The 27,231-nt window shown below is 37.4% G+C and overlaps 1 protein-coding gene across 17 annotated transcripts in view; it reads right to left on the bottom strand.

The window, feature by feature from the left end:
- Positions 1-27,231, bottom strand: part of R3HDM1 (R3H domain containing 1) — a 185,841-nt gene that overhangs the window by 43,263 nt on the left and 115,347 nt on the right. For 16 of the 17 annotated variants that reach the window (XM_059704578.1, XM_059704579.1, XM_059704585.1 and 13 more), the window contains 2 exons: positions 24,207-24,515; positions 18,684-18,807 (listed from right to left, as the gene is read on the bottom strand). In XM_059704578.1, coding sequence (XP_059560561.1) covers positions 18,684-18,807; positions 24,207-24,515 — 433 coding nt within the window. The remainder of the gene's footprint in view (positions 1-18,683; positions 18,808-24,206; positions 24,516-27,231) is intronic. The other variant, XM_059704586.1, reaches the window with a different exon arrangement.

The raw sequence follows: 27,231 nt of genomic DNA on the forward strand, positions 1-27,231 counted from the left end.
GTTGTACGTTCGATTCTGGTCAAGGGCACGTACCTTGGTTGCAGCCCCAGCCCCAGTCAGGGAGTGTGTGGGAGGCAAGGAATCAATGTGTCTCACATCAGTGTTTCTCTCTCTCTGTTTCTCCTCCTCTCTTCCACTCTCTCTACTGATCAATGATTCTCTCTCATCATTGATGTTTTTATCTCTCTTCCTCTCCTGTCCTCTCTGAAATCAATAAAAATATACTAAAAAAAAGAAAAAAATACCATCGGCGTGAAGATTAACAAAAACAAAACAAAAAAGAATTTGGAACCAAAAGACTTGTATTCACGCATATTAGTATAACCAATGGACAGAGACACTGGGGGTGGTGGGGTGTGGATGCTTGCCCGGGATGGGAATGGCGGGTGGTGGGAGGGTCAATTGGAGGAAAAAGGAGACATATGTAAAACTTTAGACAAAAAAAATGTTGCTGACAAAAAAGAATTTGGTCTTAGTTCTTTATAGACTAACTTCTTATAATGAACTCGTCAGAATTACAGCCCACTAAAATTTAAAAGAAAAATTTGGACACCTGGCAGAATTCAGTGTAATATAATCTTACTTAAAATACCTTGACTAAGAAATCCCCCTAAAAAACTTCAAGTAATTTTCAACTTACTTTTGTAGTTTATTCACAACATTTTCAGTTACAGGATGCAACTTTGGAAAAAAAAAATTAAAAGAAAAGAAAAATGTGCTTCTGATTTCCTTTCCCTAAATTTACTAATGTCCCTCAAAAGCTCTGCTTCCTGTAAACTTAAAACTAAATAATTAATAGTTAATTGGTTATTTTAAAAATTCAATGTGAAAACTTTAAACTTATGAGTATTTCAATAAAATACTTGATTCACCTTGGAAGCCTTTCACCTAAAATTCTCTTAAGAAAAGAAAGTCTGAGTCAGAAAGCTTTCAATAGCTGCAGGTCTCATGTCATAGTGGTTTAATGTAGAGTCACTTGGGCTCTATACTATGAAATTTGCATCAGTGAATTTCCAGTGATATTTCAGATTCCTGAACGCTACTGAATCTCCATTAATATCCATGGCTACTAAAAGGGATAGAGACACACACACACATGCACATATCCACAAAACATCATGCACATTTTGAAAATGTGAAAACATAACATGACACCTAAAACATGTGACTCCAGCACCTAGGCATTTGCTACAGACAGTTGTAAAAAGAATGCTATGAGCCCAGGGTGTGTCTGGTGGGTGATATAAAGATGAGTAAGACATGGTGCCTATCTTTTCAATTAGATATTCTTAGCCATGATACTGTACAGGGTAGCAGAATAAATAGGGTCTTATAAAAATACGAGGGATAAATTAATCCTGACTGAAATGAGGTGGTGACATTGGGCTTGGACTTAAAGAAAAAGAAAAAAGTCTGGAAAAGTAAAAAAATGAATAATATACTTGAGGGACAGGGCACAGTCAGGAGGGGCTGGATATGGTATACGGAGTGAAAAGTAGATGAGGTAGAATAGAATATTGGTGGAGAACCAAACAGTTTACAAGTGAAATAACAATGAGAATAAAACAGAAGTTCTAGATTTTAAAGACTGCGAAAATAGAAAAATAACTAATATTAGTACTTTATTCAGAAGCAACATAAGAACACAGGAACATGATCTTAAATAATAGTGAAGCTATTAAAAATAAGAATGCGAAGCACTTTAAAAGAAAATATCTTCTTTAAACTCATTTTAATTTCATGATTTTATTCATTGTCTTATTTCACATCTCTTAAAACTCTATAGTTAATCTACATATATAAAAGCCCATTAACTGGAACGGTGGAATGACCAGAACGACCGGTGGCTATGATGTGCACTGCAGCAGCCAACCAGTCTGATCTGGACCCCGATCGCACCCTCGCTCCACGCACTGTCCCCCCTCCCCCCGCCTGCTCAGCCCCCAACCGGCCCCCAACATCGCGATCAAGGGCGGGGCTGGCCAGCCAATTGCCTGCAGCCCCTCCCCCCCGCCGACCCTGCCCGATGGTTCTCCATCAGGGCGGGCAGCCAGACCCACCTGTGCATGAATTTGTGCACTGGGCCTTGGGCCTTTAGTATAATTGTTCTATTTGTTTACTCATGGTTCTAATTGTTCACTCATGGTTTTTGTATATCTTTAAAAAATCCTGAAATATGGTGTGCTTTTTAAGGGTGAGATTAGAAATAAACAAAACCCCTCAAAACACTCATATCAGTTTTCAGATAGCCAAGCACTCAATATTTATGCTTACTGGTTAAACAATAGAGAAAAGCATATTCTTAACAGAATGAAATAAAAATAATATATATTAAAATCATAAGAGATATATAATGATTATAGAGGATAGGCTCTTATGCATAAGGGAAGGTGTTGCATTTAGAGAGCAGCATGGGCAGTTCACCTACAGTGACAGTGGGAAGATGTTGCATATGGAAAGGTGTCTTTTAACAGAAACATACAGGGTGACATCAGAGGAATGGTGGTGTGAGAGATCCCCTTGAAATTCCAATTGGAATAGCTATAACTCAACAAGGTCCCTGGTCAACATAAAGCATGCCTGAAAGATCTGTGCACTGAAACATGTAAAGGTGGGCAAGTGGGAATAAAAGGGGAGGCTGAGAAAGGAGAAGGGCTGAATCTAGTTGTGGCTGAAGGGGTTATGGCTGGCACTCCCTTCAGTTGGAAGGAGCCAAGAGATTAGGAGGGCATTCCTACAGGTGCAAGGGAGAGCAAGTGCAGGTGCATGGGAGAGTAACTGCAGTTTTCAGGCCATCGGCATTCTAGGCAGAGAAACAAATCCATGGAGCCCTGCCGCGCCGCCCCCCCCCCCCCGCCCCCCCCAGCCTCCTATTGCACTTGGTGTCCAGTTACGGAGCATATTACCTGCAAACCCAAAATAACTTGTACTGCAGATTCACTTTTTCCCTGAGCAAAGGTGTACTCCGTAACTGGTCCTAGGTCGGGGCATAGTGTGGGGGGGACACCCTGGAAAGGTCCAAGGTCACCATTATTGGGAGGGTAAAACAACAAATAAGCTGGCCAGTTTCTTCAGAGACCCAACCTCCATGCATCGAGGCTACACTAAGGGGTTCAGAGGACAGCACTGAGATTTCACAGAGCTAAAAAAAATCTTGTGATTCAGCCCTGGCCAGGTAGCCTTGCTGGTTAGAGGGTCATCGTGATACGCCAGGGTTGTGTGTTTGAGCCCTAGTCTGGGCACATACAAGACACAACCAAAGAATGCATGAATGGGTGAAAAAACAGATGTGTCTGGCTGGTTCATTCTCTCTCTCTCTCTCTCTCTCTCTCTCTCTCTCTCTCTCCCTAAAATATAACAACAATGAAAAACACTGAGTCAGTGTCACCTACCAGGGAAGAAGAGAAAGACCTTTTTGTATTAATCTGCTAGAAAAGCACCACTCATACCTAGATGCCTAGACAAGGATGCAATCAGTCAAATACTGTGAAAAAACCAAGGTAAAAAGGGACCTCAGGAAAAGAAAAAGTATACAGAAAAAACAAACTTAAAGACATGGAAATATGTGATATAAATGACAGAGAATTCAAGCTGGCAGTTCTGAAAATAGTCAATGAAATGGGAGACTATATATAGAGAAGCAATTTAATGTGCTCAGAAAACAAATCAAAGAACAAAATGAGTACTTTACCAAAGAGATTAAAACATTTAAAAAGAACCAAACAGAAATTCTAGTGATGAAAAACTCTATAAAAGAGATCAAAATTAGCCTGGCTGATGTGGCTCAGCGGTTGAGCATTGAGCTATGAACCAGGAGGTGACTGTTCGATTACCAGTCAGGGAACATGCCCGGGTTATGGACTTGATCCCCAGTCAGGGGTGTGCGGGAGGTGGCCAATCAATGATTCTCTGTCATCATTGGTGTTTCTATCTCTCTCTCCCTGTCCCTTTCTCTCTGAAATCAATAAAAAGTATATTAAAAAAAAAAGAAAGAAAGAATTCTCAAGGCAGCCAGGGAAAAGGAGAAAGAAACCTATAAAAGAAAGCCTTATCATTGGACTTTTCAGCAGAAACTCTACAAGCCAGAAGAGAATGGAACCAAATATTCAAACTACTGAAAGAAAGAAATTACAGCCAAGAATAATATAGCCAGCCAAATTATCCTTTAAATATGAAGGAGGAATAAAGGCTTTTCCAGACATACAGAAGCTGAGGAAATTTATCACCAGAAAACCGCCATTGCACGCAATAATCAAGAGGGTTATTCTACCTGAAACAAAGAACAAAAGGTCACAAAACTGTAAGTAAGACTACTAAAAAACTTAACAGCATAAACAGGGATAATTTATGACAACAAAAACAGAAAAGGGGAGGGGTAAAGGTATGAATTTGCAAAGGAGGATGGAGATCAGATGCATTCAGAAGAAAAAGGACTACTGTATATATGAAACTTTATTTTTCATAAAACCTAATGATAACAACACACACAAAAAAACCCTAAAACTGACACACATAGCTTACAAAAAGAGGAAACAGGAAGAAGAGGCAGAGTAGCAGATTGGATCAAAAAACAAAACACAACAATATGCTGCCTTCAGGAGACACATCTAAGCTGCAAAGACAAAGTTAGACTCAAAGTGAAAAGGTGAAAAATGATTCTCCAAGTAAACACCATTCATAGAAAAGCAGGTGTAGCCATACTTACACCCGATAAAAGAGATTTCAACAAAGGTAACAAGAGACAAAGATAGACATTTTATAGTAATGGTTATTATATCAAGAAGACATAATACTTTCTTTTTTAAATATTTTTTTTATTGATTTCAGAGAGGTAGGGAGAGGGAGAGAGAGATAGATACATCAATGATGAGAGAGAATCATTGATTGGCTGCCTCCTACATACCCCATACTGGAGATTGAGCCCGAAACCCAGGCATGTGCCCTGACTAGGAATCAAACCATGACCTCCTGATTTATAGGTTGATGCTCAACCATTGAGCTACTCCGGCTGGGGCGACATAACACTTCTTTATATGCACTCAAGCAGGGAGCACCAAAATAAATAAAGCAACTACTAACAGAATTGAAGGGAAAAACAGAAAAAAACACAATCATAGTTAGGATCTTAATATTCCAGTGACAGCTCTAGATAGATCATACAAACAGAAAATCAATAAAGAAGTATCGGCCTTAAATTAAACTTTACACCAAATGGACATAAATGACATTTACAGAGCCCATCATCCCAGAACATCAGATTATACATTCTTCTCTAGTGCATGTGGAACATTCTCAAGGATAGACCACATGTTTTGTCACAAAACTAGCCTCAACAAATTTCAGATTAAAATCACACCAAGGATATTCTCTGACCACATGCTTTGAAATTCAAAATCAACTGCAAAAAGGCAGTAAAGAAACCCGTAAGTATAAACAATATACTACTAAAAAATGACTGGGTCAAAGAAGAAATAAAAAATATAGAGAGACAAACAAGAAAGACAATAGACTTATCAAAATTTCTGGGATGCAGCAAAAGCAGTAATAAAAGGGAAGTTTATATAAAGGCCTATCTCAAGAAACAAGAGAAATCCCAAGTAAACAACCAAACATTTTATCTCAAAGAACTAGAAAAAGAACAAAAACAACCCAAAGTCAGCAGAAGAAAGGAAATAATAAAAATTAGAGTAGAATTGGGTAGCTCCTGCTGGGTGGCCTTAGGCAGTGGCTGACTTTGCACCTCATTGGAGATCCAAGAGCCAGTATACCCAGTGGTCAGTGTGAGACCATCCAGATTACAACTCTTCACATCCATAAGTGACACACTCAAGGGGCAGACTCAATGAGCACCAAAGCCCCACTGAAGCAAGTCCTGCCCCATAAGGGTGTCTCCTACACAGCAGCTCTTCCATTGTAGACACAGCTGGTCCTCACAGCCAACTGGCCTGGAGGTCAATTCCTCCCATTGATACCAAGAGCAATCAAGGTTCAACTACAAGACTGTGCACACAGCCCACAAAGGGGTGCACCAAGAGTGTCCACCTCAGGTGATTGGGGAGTAGGCCCTATAAAACACCTACTACACAAGGCCAATCTATCAAGTCAAGGAGACTTGGCAGCTACTCAATACACAGAAACACACACAGGGAAGCAGCCAAAATGCAGAGACAAAGAAACATGTCACAAATGAATGAAATGGAAGAAAGCAAACTACTGGATATAGAGTTCAAAATCAGTTATAAGATTACTCAATAATCTTCTAGAAACTTCCAAGGGACTTAATGAGACTTTCAAGGATCTTAATGAGAATGCAAAAAACAAAACAAAATAAAACAAAAAACAATAAAAAAACAAAAGAAAAGAAAAGGGACTAGTCAGAAATTAAGCATACACTGACTGAAATAAAGAATAACATACAGGGATTCAACAGTATACTAGTGCAGTGGTCGGCAAACTGCGGCCCCTTGAGTGTGGCTCTTCCACAAAATGCCACATGTGGGTGCGCACGTACAGTGTGATTGAAACTTCGTGGCCACACTCAAGGGGCCAAAGAGCCGCATGTGGTTCGTGAGCCGCAGTTTGCCGACCATTGTACTAGAGGATCCTGAGAATCAAATCAATGATTTAAAATATGAGGAAGCAAATAACACCCAACCAGAAGAACAAAAAGAAAAAATAATCCAAAAATATGAAGATAGTGTAAGGAGCCTCTGGGACAACTTCAAGTGTACCAACATCTGAATTATGGGGGTGCCAGAAGAAGAGAGCAAGATATTGAAACCAATTTGAGGAAATAATGACAGAAAACTTCCCCTAACTGGTGAAAGAAATAGACTTATAAGTCCAGGAAGCACAGAGAACCCCAAACAAGAGGAATTCAAAGAGGACCACACCAAGACACATCATAATTAAAATGCCAAGGGCAAAAGACAAAGAGAGAATCTTAAAAGCAGCAAGAGACAAGCAGTTACCTACAAGGACATGTCCATATGACTGTCAGCTGATTTCTCAACAGAAAGTATGCAGGCCAGAAGGGAGTGGCAAGAAATATTCAAAGTGATGAATAGCAAGAACCTACAACCAAGATTACTTTACCCAGCAAAGCTATCATTTAGAATTGAAGGTCAGATAAAAAGCTTCACAGACAAGAAAAAGCTAGAGCAGTTCATCACCACCAAACCAGTATTATATGAAATGCTGAAAGATATTCTTTAAGAAGAGGAAGAAGAAAAAGGTAAAGATAAAAATTATGAACAACAAAGTGACAACGAATACATATCCATCAACAAGTGAATCTAAAAATCAAATGAATAAAAAAATCTGAGGAATAGAATAAACTGTTGAATGTAATAGAATCAGGGGCATGGAAATGGAGTGGACTGACAATTCTCGGGGGGAAGGGGGTGTTAGAAGTGCTGGAAGAGATTGGACAAAGATCTTATATGCATGTATGCAGTACCTATGGACGTGGACAGTGGGGTGGCGAGGGCCTGGGGTGGGGGGGAGCTATGGAGGGGAAAAAATTAGAATAGAATTGAATGAACTAGAGAACAAAATGACTATACAAAAAATTAATACAATAAAGAGCTGTTTTTTATTTTTTTAGATATATTTTATTAATTTTTTACAGAGAGGAAGGGAGAGGGATAGAGAGTTAGAAACATCAATGAGAGAAAAACATTGATCAGCCACCTACTGAACACCCCCTACTGGGGAAGTGCCCGCAACCAATGTACATGCCCTCGACCGGAGTTGAACCCAGGACCCTTCAGTCCACAGACCGATGCTCTATCCACTGAGCCAAACTGGTCAGGGCAAGAACTGTTTTTTTAAAAAAGACTGATAAAACTGACAAACCCTGGCTAGACTCACTAAGGAAAAAAGAGAAAAGACTCATACAGACAAAAAACCAGAAATGAAAGACAAGTTACCACAGACATTACAGATATACAATAGATCCTACTAGAATACTATGAAAGACTATATGCCACCAAATTCAATAACCTAAAAGAAATGGATACGTTCCTAGAAATATATGATCTCCTTCGAGTGAATTATGAATAACTGGAAAATCTATATAGACCCATCAGTACTGAGGAAATTGTAACAGCTATCAAAAACCTCCCAAAAAATCAAAGTCCAGGACTAGATGGCTTCACTAGTGAATTCTACGAAATAGTACAAGAAGATTTGATACCTGTTCTTCTCAAACACTACCAAAAAATTAAAGAGGTAATATTTCCTAACACGTTTTATGAGGCCAACATAACCCTGATACCAGAACCTAGCAAGGATAACACACAAAAAGAAAACTACAGCGCTGGCTGGTGTGGCTCAGTTGGTTGGGCATCATGCTGTGCACCAATGGTTTGACTCCTGATCAGGGCACATGCCTGGGATATGAGCTTGATCCCCAGTGGGGGGCATGCAGGAGATGGATGTTTCTCTCACACCAATGTTTCTTTCTCCCTATCCCTTCCTCTTTCTTTCAAATCAAAGTAGCATGGTATTGGCAGAAAAATAGACACACAGATCAATGGAACACAACTGAGAGCTCAAATATAAAACCACATGTGTATGGGCAGATGATTTTTCGACAAAGGAGCCAGAAACACAATGGAGAAAAAAAAAGCCTCTTCAATAGGTGAGTAATGGGCATTTTACAAGGCTATAAGGAAGGATTTAAGTAAATTTACTTAGAATATATTTAGAGTTTAACTTAACAATCAAAGGATGAGAAAAGAACTCAGTTGATCTAAACTCTACAGCACTTTAAGGAAGAAGAATGTTTCAAGAAGCTAACAGGATAAAAGACTAAATATTTTAGAACAAACTGTAACCGTTTCTCATGTTTACTCTGGAATTCAGCCCAAACAAAAATTGAGCCCAAAATTCCTATGCCTTTTTACTTAGTATACTACATAATTTTCATTTCTTTGATGCTACATGACATTTATTAGGTTTCAGACACTGTTCTAAGCACTTTACATATGATAACTCATTTAATGTTCACAAGCTCATGAAACAGGTACAATTTTATCCCCAGTGTTCAGGTAAAGAAACAAAAGCACGGAGCTGTTCATACCTTGGCCAAGGTCACCAGCTGATAAGTGTTGTAGCTGGGATTTTTACACAGCAGTCTGATTCTAAATTTTACTTTTCTCGGGGACAAGTGTTGAAATATAAAGAATATTCCAGTAAACTGTTCAAATAAGCAGAACACTAAACACCTGGCCACTTTCCATTTTCTGAGAATTTTGGTTAATAAAGACTTTTACTGAAGTTTAACAAGATAAATTTAATTATAGGAAAACAGAAAATTACTGTAATAATCAACTAGGAAACTTTTTTTCATATGAGTTGAAAATTATTTGTGACAATAAGCATTGTTATCCAAATTAGGAATCAGAGTGAAAGGATGCTGAACAGTCAGTTCATAAGAAAAAAATAAATTTTTATTGATTTTAAAGAGAGGAAGGCAGAGGGGTAGAGAAATAGAAAAATCGATGAGAGAGACACGGATGAGAGAGAAACGTCAATTGGCTATGTCCTGCAGGCCCTACTGGGGATCAAGTTTGCAACCTGGGCATGTGCCCTGACCAGGAATCGAACCATGACCTCCTGGTTCATAGGTTCATGCTCAACCACTGAGACACTCCAGCCAGGTTGAACAGTCAGTTCAGATGGCAGGTATATGAGCTTGAGGTCTGAAAAAAGACTAGGTGTCTAAGAGATTATACGATCAGCCAATAGTGTCCTCTCCCTAGAATGGACTCTCTTTCACTTATTTTGCCCACAGTCCTGGGAAAGGGAAGAGGAGGGTCAAATGGTGACTTATCTCTTGGTCTATGCCTCTCAGCCTAATAATTGCCATGTCAATCTCCAATGTTCCTCTTTGGGCTTTAGCTTTGCTATTTTGCCTGAAATGCTGCCTTTGCTCAAAAGGTTTACCCTGTTGCCATATTTCATATGAGTAGACAAGATTTATCTAGTAGAATTTTCATAAATTTGCCTTTCTTCTCCATAATTTGAGTTGCTTTCCCGAGAAGGCAGACTTTACTATTGCAAACAAATTTTTTAAATGGTATATATAAAAAATTGAAAGAAAAAATTAATGTACTGTATTTGAGGAGGTAGGATTATGTGTGATTAAAGTAAATTCTTTCCTGTATTTTCCAGTTGTTATGGTATGTTTTACTTTTATAAGGAGAAAATAAATCTGTTTCAAAGGCAACCCCCAAAAAACAAACAAACAAACAAACAAACAAACAAACAAACAAACAAACAACTTCAGCCCTAGCTGGTTTGGCTCAGGGGACAGAGCGCCGGCCTGGGGACTGAAGTATCTCGGGTTTGATTCCAGTCAAGGGCACATGCCGGGTTGTGAGCATGATCCCCATTAGGGGGGGTGCAGGAGGCAGCCAATCAATGATTCTCTCTCATCATTGATGTTTCTATCTCTCTCTCCCTCTCCCTTCCTCTCTGAAATCAATAATAATAATAATAATACACACACACACACACACACACACACACACACACATATATATATAGAGAGAGAGATACAAGCTCAGATAATCACATTAGTTGACATATTAAATTATATAGTATTTTCTATATAAGTGCTACTGAAATTTGTATGTGGAAAAATGAAGATTTGGGTCTTGGCATACTTAATATTGGATTGTTAATTTCTGAAGCAATTGGCCAACAGATTCAGTTACTTCAAAGGTCATTAACAAAGGGGAGGATTTTTACATTCTCATCTACTCGGCCAGATCTAGTTCAGACTGTTTAAGTATGGTTAAAGGTAAGGGAGAGCTTTGGAAACAGTTGCATTAAACCTTTTTGGGGATTATGAAGCTCTCATCCCTTCCTACTTCAAACACCTCTGCAATGGACTAAATTTATGTCTCCCCCAAATTCCCATGTTGAATATGGGGGAGACAATTCCCAAGGTAACAGTATGAGGAAGTGGGGTCTTTTGGAGGAGATTAGGTCATGTGGGAAGAGCCCTCATGAATTGGATTAGTGCTCTTATAAAGGAGATCACAGAGAGATCCCTTAGCCATGTGAAGACACAGGGAAAAGGCACAGTCTATAAACCAGGAAGCAGGGTCTCACTGGACACTGAATCTGCTGGTGCGTTAATCTTGAAATTCTCAGATTCCAGAACTGTGAGAAAGAAAAGTTTTGTTGATATATATATGTGTGTGCGTGTGTGTGTATATATATATGCAAAAGAAGTCAGACTTTACCCAGTGGGGCAATGCCACTTTTAACCTGGACACCTTGTGTACAAGGGGGTATATTTTGTATCATGGGTGAAGTCTTGACGTTTAGTGAAGCACTGGCTCTTTTCTATATACTGAATAGCTTTATAATAATTTTTACATTCAAGGCAGGAAAACACATCAGGTTTGACCCACATTGAGCAGGAAGCTGTCAAGGCCTGCTCAATGAGGAATCTTTCTAAGGCTGTTACAGAAAAAAAAAAAAGGCACCATTTAACATTTGATGTTTTGTATAACTGGCACCTCACCCAGGAGGCAAATTCTATTCCCATTAGGACAGGTACCTAAACTGTTTTCCAGCAGTGAAATGAGGTGTCAGACTATTCACTATTCATTCCAATAATTAAAACAAACAAACAACAACCCAATAACTGGTCGAGAAGTATATAATTTTGGAGTACACTTTCTAAAGAGTAAGACATTAAAAGTTGCAGTAAGATTACTGAACTTTTTCAAATGACCCAAGACCATGGGCTCTATACTGTTTAAAGTTACTATATTCATTAGCAAAACTAGAAATATTCAGCTGGAAAGCACCAAAAACAAATAAAATATCCACAGCACCATTCCACTAATCCAATTAAAGATAAGAATCTTACTATTGTCTTTTTAAGACAAAATCATTAATAAAATAACTTATTAGTCACATAAAAGATCATCTAATTAAGGACATGCCTCACTTTATGCACACTTCCTTAATAAAACGTACATCTTAAAGAAGTGTTCAAGATGCTCAAATTCCTCCAAACCTGTATTTAAACATTCAGGCTGCTGAGCATCAGCTGTTACAGTGTCACTCAGAGAAGTGGCACAGTACTTAGGGTGTATTATGTAATTATTCAGACAAAGGAAAGGGAGAAACAGAGTCCTGATAATTTCAAAAGTATAGTTTGAAGACTGTCAAGTATGAGAAAAAAAATCCAATGATCTGGAAAAGAGGAGAAGGTGGAAGATTAGGAAGAATGAAGAGTCCTAGTGAAAAGTACCATTACATTTAAAATGTACTGCGGACTCAAGGGTCCCAGGTTTGATTCTGGTCAAGGGCATGTACCTTGGTTGTGGGCACATCCCCTGTTGGGGGTGTGCAAGAGGCAGCTGATCGATGTTTCTAACTCTCTATCCCTCTCCCTTCCTTTCTGTAAAAAATCAATAAAAAATATATTTTAAAAAATAAATAAAATGTACTACAAGAAGAGTATTCCCAATATTAGGACACTCAACATATGACCAACTTGGCTACTATATCTAAATTACTCTTTCTTCAATAAAAAGTGTGTTTCAGTACATAAGAATTAAAAAAAAAAATCCTTCCTGTCATATATTTGGATTTAATCTAGAAATTAGAGGAAAACAGAGTATCTTTTATAGAAATTTGTGTCAATATTGTGGGAAAACATCTGTTTTGTAAAGCAAGCAATGCCAATTTAAGAGGTACCAACAGAATAAACACCCAAGTCTCAATATAGGTGTCATTTAACAATGCCATTCTCCTTTGTTAAAGGACTATATGTTGCCATATTATTCCATTTCTTCCAGCACTTTCAGAGGAAAGCACAATCGATTCTGCAAGCTGAGAGAACTAGGACAATATAAATTGATGGCTCAGGCACATCCCTGGAGGGTTCAAAGAATATTCTATTTTTAACTCCCTTTCACATCAACAGAAAAGTGAGCAAGGAAATAGCATGTTCAGCAGAAAAGTATTGCCTAGGCTGTAACAGGCTAGTTTTATTTTATATAGGTGACCTGAACTAGCATTTGTGTTAAAGGAAAGCATTCTTAATATGGATTAGATATAATTAGAAAGATAAAAAGAATTGAAGAACTATTTAGTCAGAATAGCCATAAATCTAAGGTTTATTAAATTTTATGATTAATTTTTTTTGCAATTAAACTTGTATAGCTGAAGCAATGTGAAAGTAGTTTTTTTTGAGGAATCATTTTGCCAACTTTAAATTTATTGGCAACTAGGACAATTTAAAAGAACTGCTTCTAAATAATCAAATACTCGAGTTTTTGAGGGTTCCTGGTCTGTCTTATGTATGTGGCACTATTTTAGTGAGCAGGCAAGTTCAACTAGCCCCTTAAGTAAATTTGGAGGAAGACACACTTGCCAGCAAACCTTCACTATTCTTTCTCCTCTAGATCACCCTCTGGACTCCTACCTCTGTGCCTGAAGTAAACATAAATACAAACACCCCCCCCCCCCCCAAATATAATAAAAACAGCCACAGAGATTACAGCTCACAGCTATTTAAATGACAGTCCTATGGAAGAATCTATACAACTCAAGAAAATCTATGGGTACTTACCAGATACATTTGGCTCCAGATTTCAGTGGCGGCAGGTTAATGGAGAAGGGAAAAGGGAAATAGGTGGATTTGTAGGTATTATACAATGTCTGAATCTGTGCTGGTCATACAATACTAAGAAATGCTCACAGAATCAATGGGAAAACAATAGCCAAGGCTACCAAATGTAATAATATAAATACAAAATTTCTATTCCTATTACTCCCATCAAAAGTTGTCAGTAAAGAAAATGACTGTGCCCAGAGTCCCTACTTGCCATAGCCAAGTCTTCATTATTAGCACCCCTCCCCTGCTTACCCAACAGGGCCCTTTCTTCCTTGCTTGTCTTTTACATTCTAGTTAATTTAAATTTGCATCTTATAATGCTGCCAATATGTTGTGCATCTTAGACTGTTTATCCTAAAATGTTCCTTCTACACCAAGCATGTCAAACTCAAAGGCTATAACACGGGCTAAATAAACAAGGCATGTGGCCTGTGGGCCACAAGTTTGACATGCTTGTTCTACACAGTGCAGTTCATCAGGACCCTACTATATACAGTCTGCAGATAATAAAACTTAATCAGTTTGGAACCACATGGTTCTGAGTTATGTGAAAAGCTGAGACTGAAGATATAATGCATTTATATTCTTTGAATTTATCAACTGGTTTTACAGGGTCATTTTGCTTTCCACATGCATACAAAATCACAGTTTAGAAAAAACACACAAACGGAATTATATCCCTGGTCGGAGCCCAAGTAGCTTCAAATGATTTTTAGGTATCTTATTTTATGGCATGCTTTAATGCATAATAATCCTAAAAAGTTATATAGCAATAGGAAAAAGAGATATATTTGCCGTTTGCTAATGAGTTTGGCATACTTAAGAAATTAAATTTAAAAAATATTTTTTAATTAATTTCAGAGAGGAAGTAAGAAGGAGAGAAAGAAATATCAATGATGAGAATCATTAATTGGCTGCCTCCTGTGCCAGGGATTGAGCCCACAACCCAGGAAGTACCCTGACCGGGAATCAAACTGTGACCTCCTGGTTCAGATGTCGACATTCAACCACTGAGCCACATCGGGCAAGACATTAAACTTTTAAGAAAAGCTCCAACCAAAATGAATCTGCCATACAAATCTGCTTTGGAAAAGAAATTTAAGCAATAGCTTTCACAAATTTTTAAAAGGTAAGTTACATTAAGCCAAGGTTGTCATTTAAATTCAAGCCTCTATTGCTGAGTATGATGCATGATTAACTGGTATTACAATTACAGGAAAATATAAGCAAATGTTAATACCTTAATACAGCAATAAAAAAAAAATAAAAGAAGAAAAATATAAAAAAGCAGTGGAAACCTGAGTAAAAAGAAGCCAGGAAGCAGCTGAAAAAGAGACCGGTTCACTGTGAGAAATGTAAACCTCTCAGACAGTGCTACGGCCCCGAATCCAACAGCTCAGGAACAAGGCCAATTATTGCAAATATTAAACATATATGGTGAAGCTGCAAACTTTTCAAAAAGAGTCATAAGAATGAAAGCAGCTAGATAGAAAATAGCCAGGGCCTCACAAACCTAAAATCTTTGCTATAATCACTACTTGCAGAAAAAGGTTTCTTTATAAGTAGAAAACAAGCTTCTTAAATGTAGTATACTTTATAGTCTCCAAGCTGTAAATTTTATGATAAAGAGTTAGGATAACAAATCCTTATTGTAACTGGCAAGTAACCAGATCTTTTGAAACTGTTGTTTATATGACTTATTTCTTCATAGTAACTCACTTGCAAACCAAGTCTTCGATATTCCTATCTTTCTGAACTAGAAACGACTCATAAGATAGACACACAGAATCATGGAATTTTAGGATACACAGAGGCTTCAAAAGAAAACAGAGTAAAACTCCCTTACTTGGAAAACGAGTCAATTGAAACCCAGAGGCTTTAGGTGATACACCTAAAAGGAGTTAAAAATAAATAAGGGCTGCCAGGATTGACTATATTATTTTCTTTCATGTCATATACTACATTGTCCAAAAGCCTTATGTAGCCAGAATTTCTTCTGCTTCTGTTGACAGAGGTTGACTACCTTGTTTTGAATGACCAGGGTAGTTTCACATTCATAACAAAGGATTTGTTTATTCATTTGTAATGTAAGTACTAATTTCAATTCAGTTCCCCTAACAGACTGGTGGTTTATTGTTAAGGAGACCAATAACTGTTGTGGTCCTCTGGCACACACACGGATAAAAGACCAAAGCATTTCATCCTTTCTCTCTGTCTCCAAAAAGGGAAAATAGAGAAAATCCTGTAATTCATTGCTCATACCCTACTTGGTCTAAGAATAGCTGATTCAATTGGGTTTGTTAATTTATGGCAAAAATTTCTTTAAAGTTATGTACAAACATTTAAAAATTATTTATTTGTGCCTCAGTGAAGAAAAATTGTTCCAAATCTATCTATGCTTTCATTATTTGGATGAATGATTCACCCTTTCAGGCAATAAAAGAAAACAATATGCTTAACTAAATGTTTGAAGAAAAAATGTTAAGATGTGACAGTTTCTAATGTTAATCAGTTCAGGATGATAAAATGTAGGGAAATATAAGGAAAAAAATAAGAAAAAGAAAGTCTGATGCTTACATATAAAAATGTAAATTATTGAGACAGAAATTGCTATAAATCTGTGAAAAAAATCAGAAACAAAAAACTGCCTGTCCATTTCCCAATGCATTTCACTTTTCTATTAGGACACTGCAAACATAAATGCATATTTTCTATAAGTTTTGACATAAAAAATAGGCATTAGCTAACTAAAAAAATCTTTAGATTAGAACTTTTAAAAATATTAAAATCCTACAAATTCTATAAAAAGTTTCAATATAATTACTAACACAGCACTTGGCACTGACACTACCAAACTTTTCTTTCAAGGGAAATTTCTATTGTACTTATTGGCATAACAAAATTTCTTTCCCTTTCAGATAAGGATCTTTTGAGGGTTTATTTCTCCTCTTCTTCGAACTAAATGAGATTAAACTAACTTAAGCTGTAAGTTAAGAGGATACTACATAAAATAACTGGGAGGACCAACTCTAGTTATAAAGTGTTATATTATGACTGACTATGAGTCAAACACAATGTCAAAAACTATTTAGACATACTCTCTCTGTGCCTATATTATCTAGATGCAATCTAATTTACTTGTTTTCTTCCTTTTCACCATAACTAGCATTAGAAAAAAACCCCAACCTAAAATATGACTGATGATAAACACATGCTATCTGTTATACACATATTTGGCCTTCAATTAGGAATGTCATTTTCAGTTGTTTTCCATTAAGTGGGAATATTTTTTGCAGAGATGCATTTGTGTAAGCACACTGGTCCCATCTGTGACTAAAAGTTTTAATTTTGTAGGCAATTTGACCAAAATTTAGTCATGAAAAAGAAGAAAACGAATTAGCTCACACAAATGCAGAACAAAGGATCTTTGATTGCCTCATTAATAGGGTGTACTAACGAACTATGTTTATTAGTCACACACAAGGTGCTTGAATGGGGGATGTGAAGGTAAATTTCTTTTTTTTATTATCATGGCATCAGCTATAATCTGTATTATAATTTTCAGAGAGAAAAAAATCAAGACCAAAACAACATAAAAAGTCAGTCACTGAGTTTCTAGGAAAACTTGGAAAATAATGTCTATAAGAACCAAACAACAATGTATTAAAGCTAACGAGCAGTTTCACAACCAATCCTTCTATGTATAAAGAACAACTTTTGATGCCTTTAAAAATGATAGCATATATTAATTTACATTATAAGTGGACTATATTATTAAACTTCAGGAACTAAAGAGTCATATTGGAGACAGAGGGCAAATTCAAAGTTGGCTAAAAGGACCAATACTTGTACTCAACATCCTTTAGAAGAGTATCTGTCACACACACAGTTCAGGGCCAGTAACACACAAAAAGGAAGAACCTACATATGAAGTATAAGACAACTCCTAGGAGCAACAGAGTAAGGACTGGAACTTCTGTAGGGATAATAAGTAAGAGGCCTGTCTTGTAAAAGAAGCTGGTAAGTCACAATGATCACTGAAGATTGCACAAGTGATGAGAAGCAAAAACACTTCTCATCAGATAGTGTAGTGCAGGAGTCTTCCTTCAGAAACTGCAGTTCCCCTTCAGAGCTCTAAACAATATCACGAACAAGAAACTGCCTAAGTGAAGGTTAGGGATTATGTGGCCTCACTGAGTCACACTGACATAGTCACAGAGCCTCCAATGGTGACAAGCAGCCAAAAAGGCTCCAAAGAAACCAATAAAAATTCTACTTCAATACCTAGAGTTATGAAAAGCTGAAAAAACAAAACAAAACAAAAAACCCTTATTCAACATCCAGGGCAGAAGTATACATCTAGGTGGGAAGCATGGAGAGAAATGAGTTCAGTAAAATAAGATAGTTTTATATATTGAGATCAATTGTTTTCACAGAATGCTTAAAAAAAAATCTTTTTGAGTTTTCATATATTTGATATGCCTAGTATTAGATTGCATTTGATTTTAAAACATCTTTCACTATACAACCAGCAAACTGAAAAACAAAACACAAACATAAATATTTAAGAACATTATTTGTTTTAGAAGCATTCCTACTAACAACTGAGACATAAAAATTTTTCACTAGGCTAGAGTTCTCTATCAAATTTAGGTTCAGGAGACATTTTAACTTGTCTTGCCTTTCTTTTGTCGTTACCACTGGTGCGTTACCAGGCTGCAAAGAAGGCTTCTTCAACTACAATGGCAGTGAGCACCAAGAAGCTGCTCACCATACTGCTCAGCCTGGTACAACCTGCTCACCATGGCCCCCATCCCTTTAGCATAAAAACCTGACCATGTGGTATTTGCTAGCATGTGCTAAGATTTGCCCACTCTTTTACATCACAGGCTTGCATATTCATATGTACATACATATCTGAGACCCTTGATAGACTGAGTGTGGCAGTATCTTAATAGTAAGACTGAAATAAAGCAGGATGAAAAAAAGCAGTACCTGAGCACTAAGAATTAATGACAAAAATGCTACTCACCTGTCTGCTGTGCGGTCTGTAGCAGTGGTTGGTTTAGATGTGAATTGTAATGGACAGAAGGGACTGGGCGATACTGAGGTTGACTGGAGTGATAGTGGCCTGGAGCACAATAACAGGCTGGCATCTAGGATAAGTATTGAGAAAAAAAATCAATTTTACTTGCAATAAAACCTTTTTCTGCTATGTACATCAGAGTGTAATGAAGTAATAATTCTTTTCAACACCAATCATCTGAAAACTGATTTTCTTAGCTTTAACTGAGAAAATTTTAAAAAATTTCAAACATACAAGTACTCCTGCCAATTAGATTTAGTAGTTATTAATTTTTTTGGCCATATTTGTTTCAGATTCTCCTCTCTTTTACAAAACCAAACACTACTGATAGAGCTGAAGGATCACTCTAACACTGTCTGGCTGTACATTCCACAAAAAAAATCCATTATCCTATAGTTAGAATATATTATTCCTATAAATGTTTTAAAACGTCTAATATCTCTCTCTATATATCTGTTACCCATATATAAATTGTTGAGAATTTGAAAAATTTACATTTATGGTACTCTACTATTAAACTTCATGCAACTTATTTTGCAATTAACATTGTTTATGAAACTTTTCTTGGTTTAAACATGTACCACTAGCTCATTCAAGTTAAATGTTGAATAGCAATCATTATATAAATAAGACACTTTATCCATTCCCACATTAATGCACAGTTGAACCAGTCCCATTCCTTAATTTTTCTTATGCAAATTAAAACACCAATACAATCTTATTTGTCAACTAGAGGCCTGGTGCACAAAATTCATGCAGGGGGGGGGGGTTGGGGGGAGGGTGTCCCTCAGCCCAGCCTGCACCCTCTCGCAACCCGGGACCCCATGGCCGATCCCGCAGGGTAAACCGGCAGTCAGACATCCCTCTTGCAATCCGGGACCACTGGCTCCTAACTGCTCACCTGCCTGCTTGCCTGATTGCCCTTAACCATTCTGCCTGCCGGCCTGATCACCCCTAACCCCTCTGCCTGCCTGCCTGATCACCCCTAACCACCCTCCCCTGCCAGCCTCATCGCCCCTAACTGTCTCTGCCTCGGCTCCCATCACCGTGGCTTTGTCCGGAAGGAGAATCGGACAACCAGAAGATGTCCGGTCAAACGGTCTAATTAGTATATTACCCTTTTATTAGTATAGATTATGCCTTAATAAAGGTGGAAAAAATGCCAGTAAGACTAACTTGATTTACTGTTCCTTCCAGAGCTATTTATATCTGCTTTGAATTTCTCTTAAAGCAATCTCATCAAGTTTGGGGTGAAGAATAACCCAGTGATGTAGCAGTGTGTGACAGATTACATTATCCGGTTCACGGGCTTTCTCAGGCTTTGCTCTTCTGACTGGGTGACTATTAAAAGATAGAGATCATGGAGATCTTCAAGAGTGCCCATTTCATTAGGAAACCAGCCACGCAAAGAATTTATAGATCAGTTATAAGCCAAGAATCCCCAATATTTACTGTAATATTCTTCTGTCTTTGAAATATTAGACACAATAGAGATGTGATTCCTTAATTTTTCTTGGAGATATTAGCAAAATAGTATGTTCTGATTTTAGGTCTCATCCATTATTAAACTTTTCAGTATGTATGTATGTATATATGTATATATGTATAAATAATATTTTTTTCTTAAATAAAAGACATACTGTTTAAAGCAAAAATTATCATTATATTTTTGTTTATAATGTATATATATGACAACAATGGAGAGAGGGTAAAAAGAATTATATTGCTGCCCAGCTAGTGTGGCTCACTGGTTGAGCATCAAACTATGAACCAGGAGGTCACGGTTCAATTCCGGGTCAGGGCACATGCCCGGGTTGTGGGCTCGATCCCCAGCAGCGGATGTGCAGAAGGCAGCCAATCACTGATGTTCCTTTCTCTAACTCTCCTTTCATCTTCGACACAATACTTGCAGTTTTATTTAAACATCAATTAGACTGTGATACTGTAAAGGTACATATAGTAGTCCCTAAATAAAGTACACAAAAACAAGATTCAAATGGCTGTAGATAAGAAATCAACAGAAGAAATACAATGAAACACTAAAAGACAAGGCCAGTGTGGCTCAGTGGATTAGAACAACGTCCCTTACAACAAGCATGACAAACTCACAGCATTTATTTGGCCCATGTTAGCCTTTGAGTTTTATATGCTTCCCTTATAACAAAGGGTGGTGGGTTTGATTCCTGGTCAGGGCACATACCCCAGTTGGGGCATGTACAGGGGGCAATTGATCGCTGTTTTTTTCTCTCTCCCTGCCTCCATCTAAAGCCAGTAGAAAGCATATCCTCAGGGGGTGAAAAAAACCTCACTAAAAGTGTTCAAATAATACAAAAAGCAGGAAAAGAAGCAGATAGAAATAAAATACAGATAGGACAAATGGAAAATAAGTAGCAATATAGTATACCTGCATCTAACCATGTCAATAGCTCATAAAAGATAAAAGAACTAGGCACTCTGATCAGATGGTATAAAACAGCAAAAACAACAACTATATACTTACTGTATGTAAAAGACACTTTAGGTATAAATGCTGCTAATAAGAGGGTGAAAAAAACTAATTTAAATGCAAATCAAGTAAATGCTGAAGTCACTATATTAAAGTCAGATAAAATAGGTTTCAAGACAAAGAATAGTAATAGAAACAGAAAACCATTTCACAACATGAGTCAATATATCAGGAAGGTATAATAAATATGAACTGTTCAATGTATATTCAAATACTATGTAAAGACTGATACAACTTAAGGGAGAAGTAGAAAAACAACTATCATTTTTGCTAGAACTGTGCAAAATTTACATAAGGATGTAAAAGATTTGAAAGACACTATCAACCACAAGACAATACCAATTACTAGTTAAAGAATACTAAATGCAGCCCTGGTTGGCATGGCTCAGTGGTTGAATGTCCACCTATGAATCAGGTCACGGGTCAATTACTGGTCAGGGCACATGCCCGGGTTGTGAGCTCGATCCCCAGTCTGGGGTGTGCAGGAGGCAGCTGGTCAATGATTATCTCTCATCACTGATGTTTCTCTCTCTCTCTCTCTGTCTCAAATAAATAAAAATATATATTTTAAAAAGTCAGTGAACATAATTCAGTGCTAATAGAATAAAGGGGAGTGGTTGGGAATCACATGATTACTTCAAAAGACAGAAAAACATTTCACAAGATTTAATATTCATTCATGGGAAAAACTTTCAGCAAACTAGGAACAGATAATGTAACAGTTAGTGATTAAAGACTGAATTCTTTCCCCTATGCTTGGAAACGAGGGAAGTATATGCACTTTCAAAACATATTCAGGTTAATACATGGATTCTAGGGGAGATTTTCGCTAATGGTACATCTTATAAAGGGTTAATATTCAAAATATATGAAGAACTGGTACAACCTTGCATGAAAAACAAACAAACAATTCAAAACTGGCAGAGGACCTAAACAGACATTTCTCCAAAGAGGACATATAGATGGCTGACATATGAAAAGATGTTCAATGTCACTAATCATCAGAGAAATGCAAATTAAAACCACAATGAAATATCAATTCACATCTATCGGAATGGCTATCATCAATACATCAACAAACAATGGGGGTAGTTTGGAGAGATGGGTGAAAAAGATGAAGGGATTAAAAGGTACAAATTGGCAGGCACAAAATAGTCCCGGGATGTAATGTACAACGTAAGAAATATAGTCAATAACATTGTAATAACTATGTTTTCTGTCAGGTGGGTACTAGACTTATCGGGGGGAACACTTTATAAGTTATATAAACCTCTAACCACTACGCTGTACATCTGGACTAATAGAATATTGAATGTCATTAAATACTTAGGGGTTATAATTAATAAAATATGTGTAATATTTATATAATGAAAACTACAAAATATTGTTGAGAACAATTAAGGAAGATCTAAGTAAATGGAGAGAGATAATATGTTCCTGTACTGGAAAATTCCATAGTGTTAAGATGTCAACTCTCCCCAGACCGATCTATTCCTAACCCTTTGAGTGCCAACCAATATTCTAGGAACTATGCTAAAATTGCCAAGGCATTTTTGCTGATTTTACAGCAGTTTAGGAAAAAAATTATGAATCGCAAGTAAATGAAGTTACATATTCAAAAACTTAAGGAAGCCTTTACTACATTGACATATTTAGCAATATCATCATCACTAATAAAAGCAGACTTAGAACTGGATGCCATTTCGAAGCTTTGATAGTGCTCCCGGCACTTTTGGCGAAAGACAGGAGGAGGGGGATTGTGCTCCCCAGCACTCTAGGGGTTAAAATGCATTTTATTTTTATTTATTTACTAGAGACCCATTGCATGAAATTCATGCACTGGTAGAGTCCCTATTGGCTGGCTGCTGGCCAGGTACTCCCTCCCTTCTCCAGGTCACCTGCCGCCACAGCCTGCTGGGGCCTCCCTCCCTTCCCCTGGCCGAACTCCCAGATGAACTCTAGGTCAAGGGAACAATTTACATACTATGCTTTTATTATATAGGATTTTGGTTCAAAATATATTTTTATTATTGACTTCAGAAAAGAAGGAATAGGAGAGAGAGATAGAAACATCAATGATGAGAGAATCATCATTGATTGGCTGCCTCCTGCAGGCCCCACACTGGGGATCCAGCCCACAACCTGGGCATGTGCCCTTGACCAGAATTGAACTTATGACCCTTCAATATGCAGGCTGAAGCTCTATCCACTGAGCCAAACCCACTAGGGCTACATTTTATTTTTATAGTGCATTTACTTTAATGTGTTTCTCTTAAGCAAATTATAAAAAACAAACCTGAGTCAGAAGGAAACTCCAAGATCACGTAATTTACTCAACTGTCATGATGTTGTCTAGCATGCACTTGAAAATCTCCAGAGAAAAGAAAATGCTGACAAGTTTTGCTTACACATCCTTATACATGTTTTAAAAAAATATTTTTATTGATTTCAGAGAGGAAGGGAGAGGGAGAGAAATAGAAACATCAAGGATGAGAATCACTGATTGGCTGCTTCTTGCACACCCCCTAATGGGGATCCAGCCCACAACCCAGGCATGTGCCCTGACCCAGAATTGAGCTGTGGCCTTGACGCTCAACCATTGAGCAACACCAGCTGGGCCTGCACAAATTCTTTCCCTGTGAAATTAAAAATAAACACTCTAATGTAGCTCTAGCCAGTTTTGCTTAGTGGATAGAGCATCAGCCTGAGGACTGAAGGGTCCCAGGTCAAGGGCACATACCTGAGTTGCAGGCTCGATTCCCAGCCTTGGTCCGGCCTTAGTTGAGTGCAGGCACCAATTGATGTTTCTCTCATTCTGTCCCTCCCCCTCCCTTCCACTCTAAAAATCAATGGAAAAATATCCTCAGGTGAGGATTAACAAAAAACAAACAAAAAGACTCTAATGTTAAAAGTGATCTTAAATGAAAAGCCTCCGCGGAGAGGGAGGTGAAAAAGCAACCTACCTGTGGTGAGGGCTGCTGAATATATCCCTGCTGCTGGAGCACAGGCTGGCTGACAGGGTGACCAGAAGCAGAATAGCCAGCAGTAGGGACTGGCTGCCCAGGTGGCAGTGGGGGAGGGGGAGGAGGAGGGGGGGGAGGAGGTGGAGGTGGCAGTAGTGGAGGTGGAGGAGCCGCTGTCATGATATAACCAGACTGCTGTGGGGACTGAAGAACAACAGTGGACTGGAACATAGTAGCATGAGGGTCAGAACCATCTGCAGATGGCTGGCGGGCAAGACTCATGTGGCTAAACTGAGACCCCAGGTTGTCCTGATAAAAAAGGAAAAAGTCAAGTCAGTATTATGCCTTCTGTATACAGACCAAACTTATCAAAGAAAACTACTTTTCTTGTATTTTAAGATGAGTTGCAATAGTGTATATTATGGAAATCATATATCTTTATCAGACATGACTTAATAAAAGAACAGCTTCAAGAAAAACTCTAAGGCAGGAAGGAGGAACATTACAATGCTGTCACTACAAATTGCTTATAAAATACATATAATGGAAATGCATAGCATGCAGAAGAGTAGGGTATAACAACATTTCACACACAAACAATAAAAAAACCACTTATTTAAATAAAGATTAAAAGCACATTAGCATAGAAACCCAACCTGAAACCTGTATGTTGATGTTGACCAATGTCACCCCAATAAATTAAAAAAAAAAAAAAGCAAGCACATTAGGATGTGAAAGTGAAACTGAAAAGACTTCAAACTCCAGGTAACTAGCAATGCACAGTACTAATTATTCTTCACTTTAAATCATCACCCCTCTTCCTAGAAGGCAAGATTCACTAAAAGCATCTTTGTGTTTCCTATTATACCTAACAAATACACTAGCAGAAATTAAATAGAAAATCTATCCACTTTGTCTTTTTTTCTAATTTCTCAAAAATAATTTAGCCCTAATTCTATTCTTCCCTAATCTGTTTCAGTCTGTTCCTTAAGTCACATGTCATTCAAATGAAATCCAAACAACAGTTTCTTACTGCTCTTGCTACTTGGTGAGCAGGCAATGGTGCCCAGTCAAGATAGGGTTATGATTTATGTTACCTGACAAATGTTTCTCTGGCTCAACAACATAAATACCAGTTCTGACTAGTCTAGATAATATCATCACTGAAATGAAAATAACAGGGTTAAAATGGCATTTCCCTGCTCCTGAGGAGCCGCAGATTGGCAACAATATATACCACATCTCCACATTTTGTTAAGAAGAAAACTGAAAAAAAGTTAAAAAATTGGGCAGTGGAGTTGTCAGATCAAAGTTGACATGCCTGCAATTTCTAGTCTGCTGTTTTTTCCAAAGTAAATTAAGACTATAGCGAAGATAAGGGATGAAAATGGGAACCTGATTTAATGATTGAAAATATATGGTTTTACTCCTCCCAAATAGCTGCTCTGTTCTCCTAACTCAATGCATAGTGTCAGAAGGGAAAAATATACCTAAGTACACTAGCTGTAATTACCAATATTTTAAAAAGAGACACCATAACTGCACACCACCATTACAGTCATCTTGGCAAAAAGTCAATTTTGTTATTCCAATGATCTGCCATTTTTCAAAACATTTTGAGGCTTTTATGTTATTCCTTTTAATGTTGTCAATCTTGAAAATGCTGGCAAAATTTCACTTTTTCAGCCTGGAAGTGATTTTTGAAAATCATTAAGAGCCAAGGCTGGTAAATAAGCTTGCCTCCAGCTCTAAACAAAACTACCCCAAATAAAACAAAACATTTCTAAAAAGTGTAGAGTGATTTTAAGTTATAGCTAGTACTTTACTTGGAAAGCATTTTTAAAATGTGATAGGGAAAGAATGTTATTAGGGAGATTCATTTTAAGGGAAGAAAACTGATATTTACCGAATATGTCATGTTAGGCACTATGCAAGAAGTACTGTATATCACTGTTTCACATGGTTACTAACTACAGGTCACACAGAAAACACACAGCAGTGGTGCAACGGAGCCCTACGGGTGGTATAACTTGGGGGCATACTTGGGATTAAAGGAAGTACCATTACTTTATAGTCACAGATTAAATATCTAGAGATCTTCTTAGAAATTTACTTAGGAGGATGTCTCTCGAAGTTTTAAGTTTCAATTCACCCTAGTAACTGGAAGTAAGTATACTGGGCCTATGGCTTTGGGGATAGACTAGAAAGCCTATCTCCAGATGAAAGCTGCCATCCCAGAATTGCAGAGAGCTGCACTGACCTCAATGAGAAAAGTAGTGAAAACATGTTAGGACTAGAATTGTCTACATGAAAATTATTTCATTATGAAAGGAAGGAAAAGATTAGGGATTATACAATCACTGCAATAAGCAAATATAACAAATATTTTATGAAAGAAAATGAATTTCTCTCTAATACAGGATAGAAATACTTTTCAGTATATATGTATCCCTGACTTTAATCACATTCACGAGCCTTCATCACACATCCATCCACAAAAACAATGCAAGAGGTGAATACAGAAATAGTACCACAGAGTATTGGTGGATGGGTGAGATTGGCAGGAGTGGGGATGGGTAATGAGCTGGAGAGTACGAAATAGGCTGTGAAGAGGACTGCAGAAGACAAACAGGCTAAGGAATAACGGGTTGGCAAACAACGTTAATGTCAGAATAAAATATTAGAAGAATTGCAAAAAATGGAAAGTCATAAGAGCCAAGGCAATAGCTTAAACTAGATTTATAAAGTCATCTTCAACACAACAATGTAGGAAACAACAAAAACAATGCTAAATGAGGAAACTCTACATAGTAAAATTTTTGAGAATATACCTATGCTTAAATTTAATACACAATTAGAAAAACTTTGTCATAAAAAGATTAGATTCACTGAAACAGGTACTTTAAATCCTATTATCTAACCAAGACCCCTGGTTTAGGTCAATCAAAACAAAACCACTTTTCCTTCCTTCCTGATTTGATGAAGGGGCTGCTCTATTTAGTTATATAACACTAAATAATAAAAT

The sequence above is a fragment of the Myotis daubentonii genome, chromosome 7, assembly GCF_963259705.1.
Source record: "Myotis daubentonii chromosome 7, mMyoDau2.1, whole genome shotgun sequence".
NCBI classification, from domain to species: Eukaryota; Metazoa; Chordata; class Mammalia; order Chiroptera; family Vespertilionidae; genus Myotis; species Myotis daubentonii.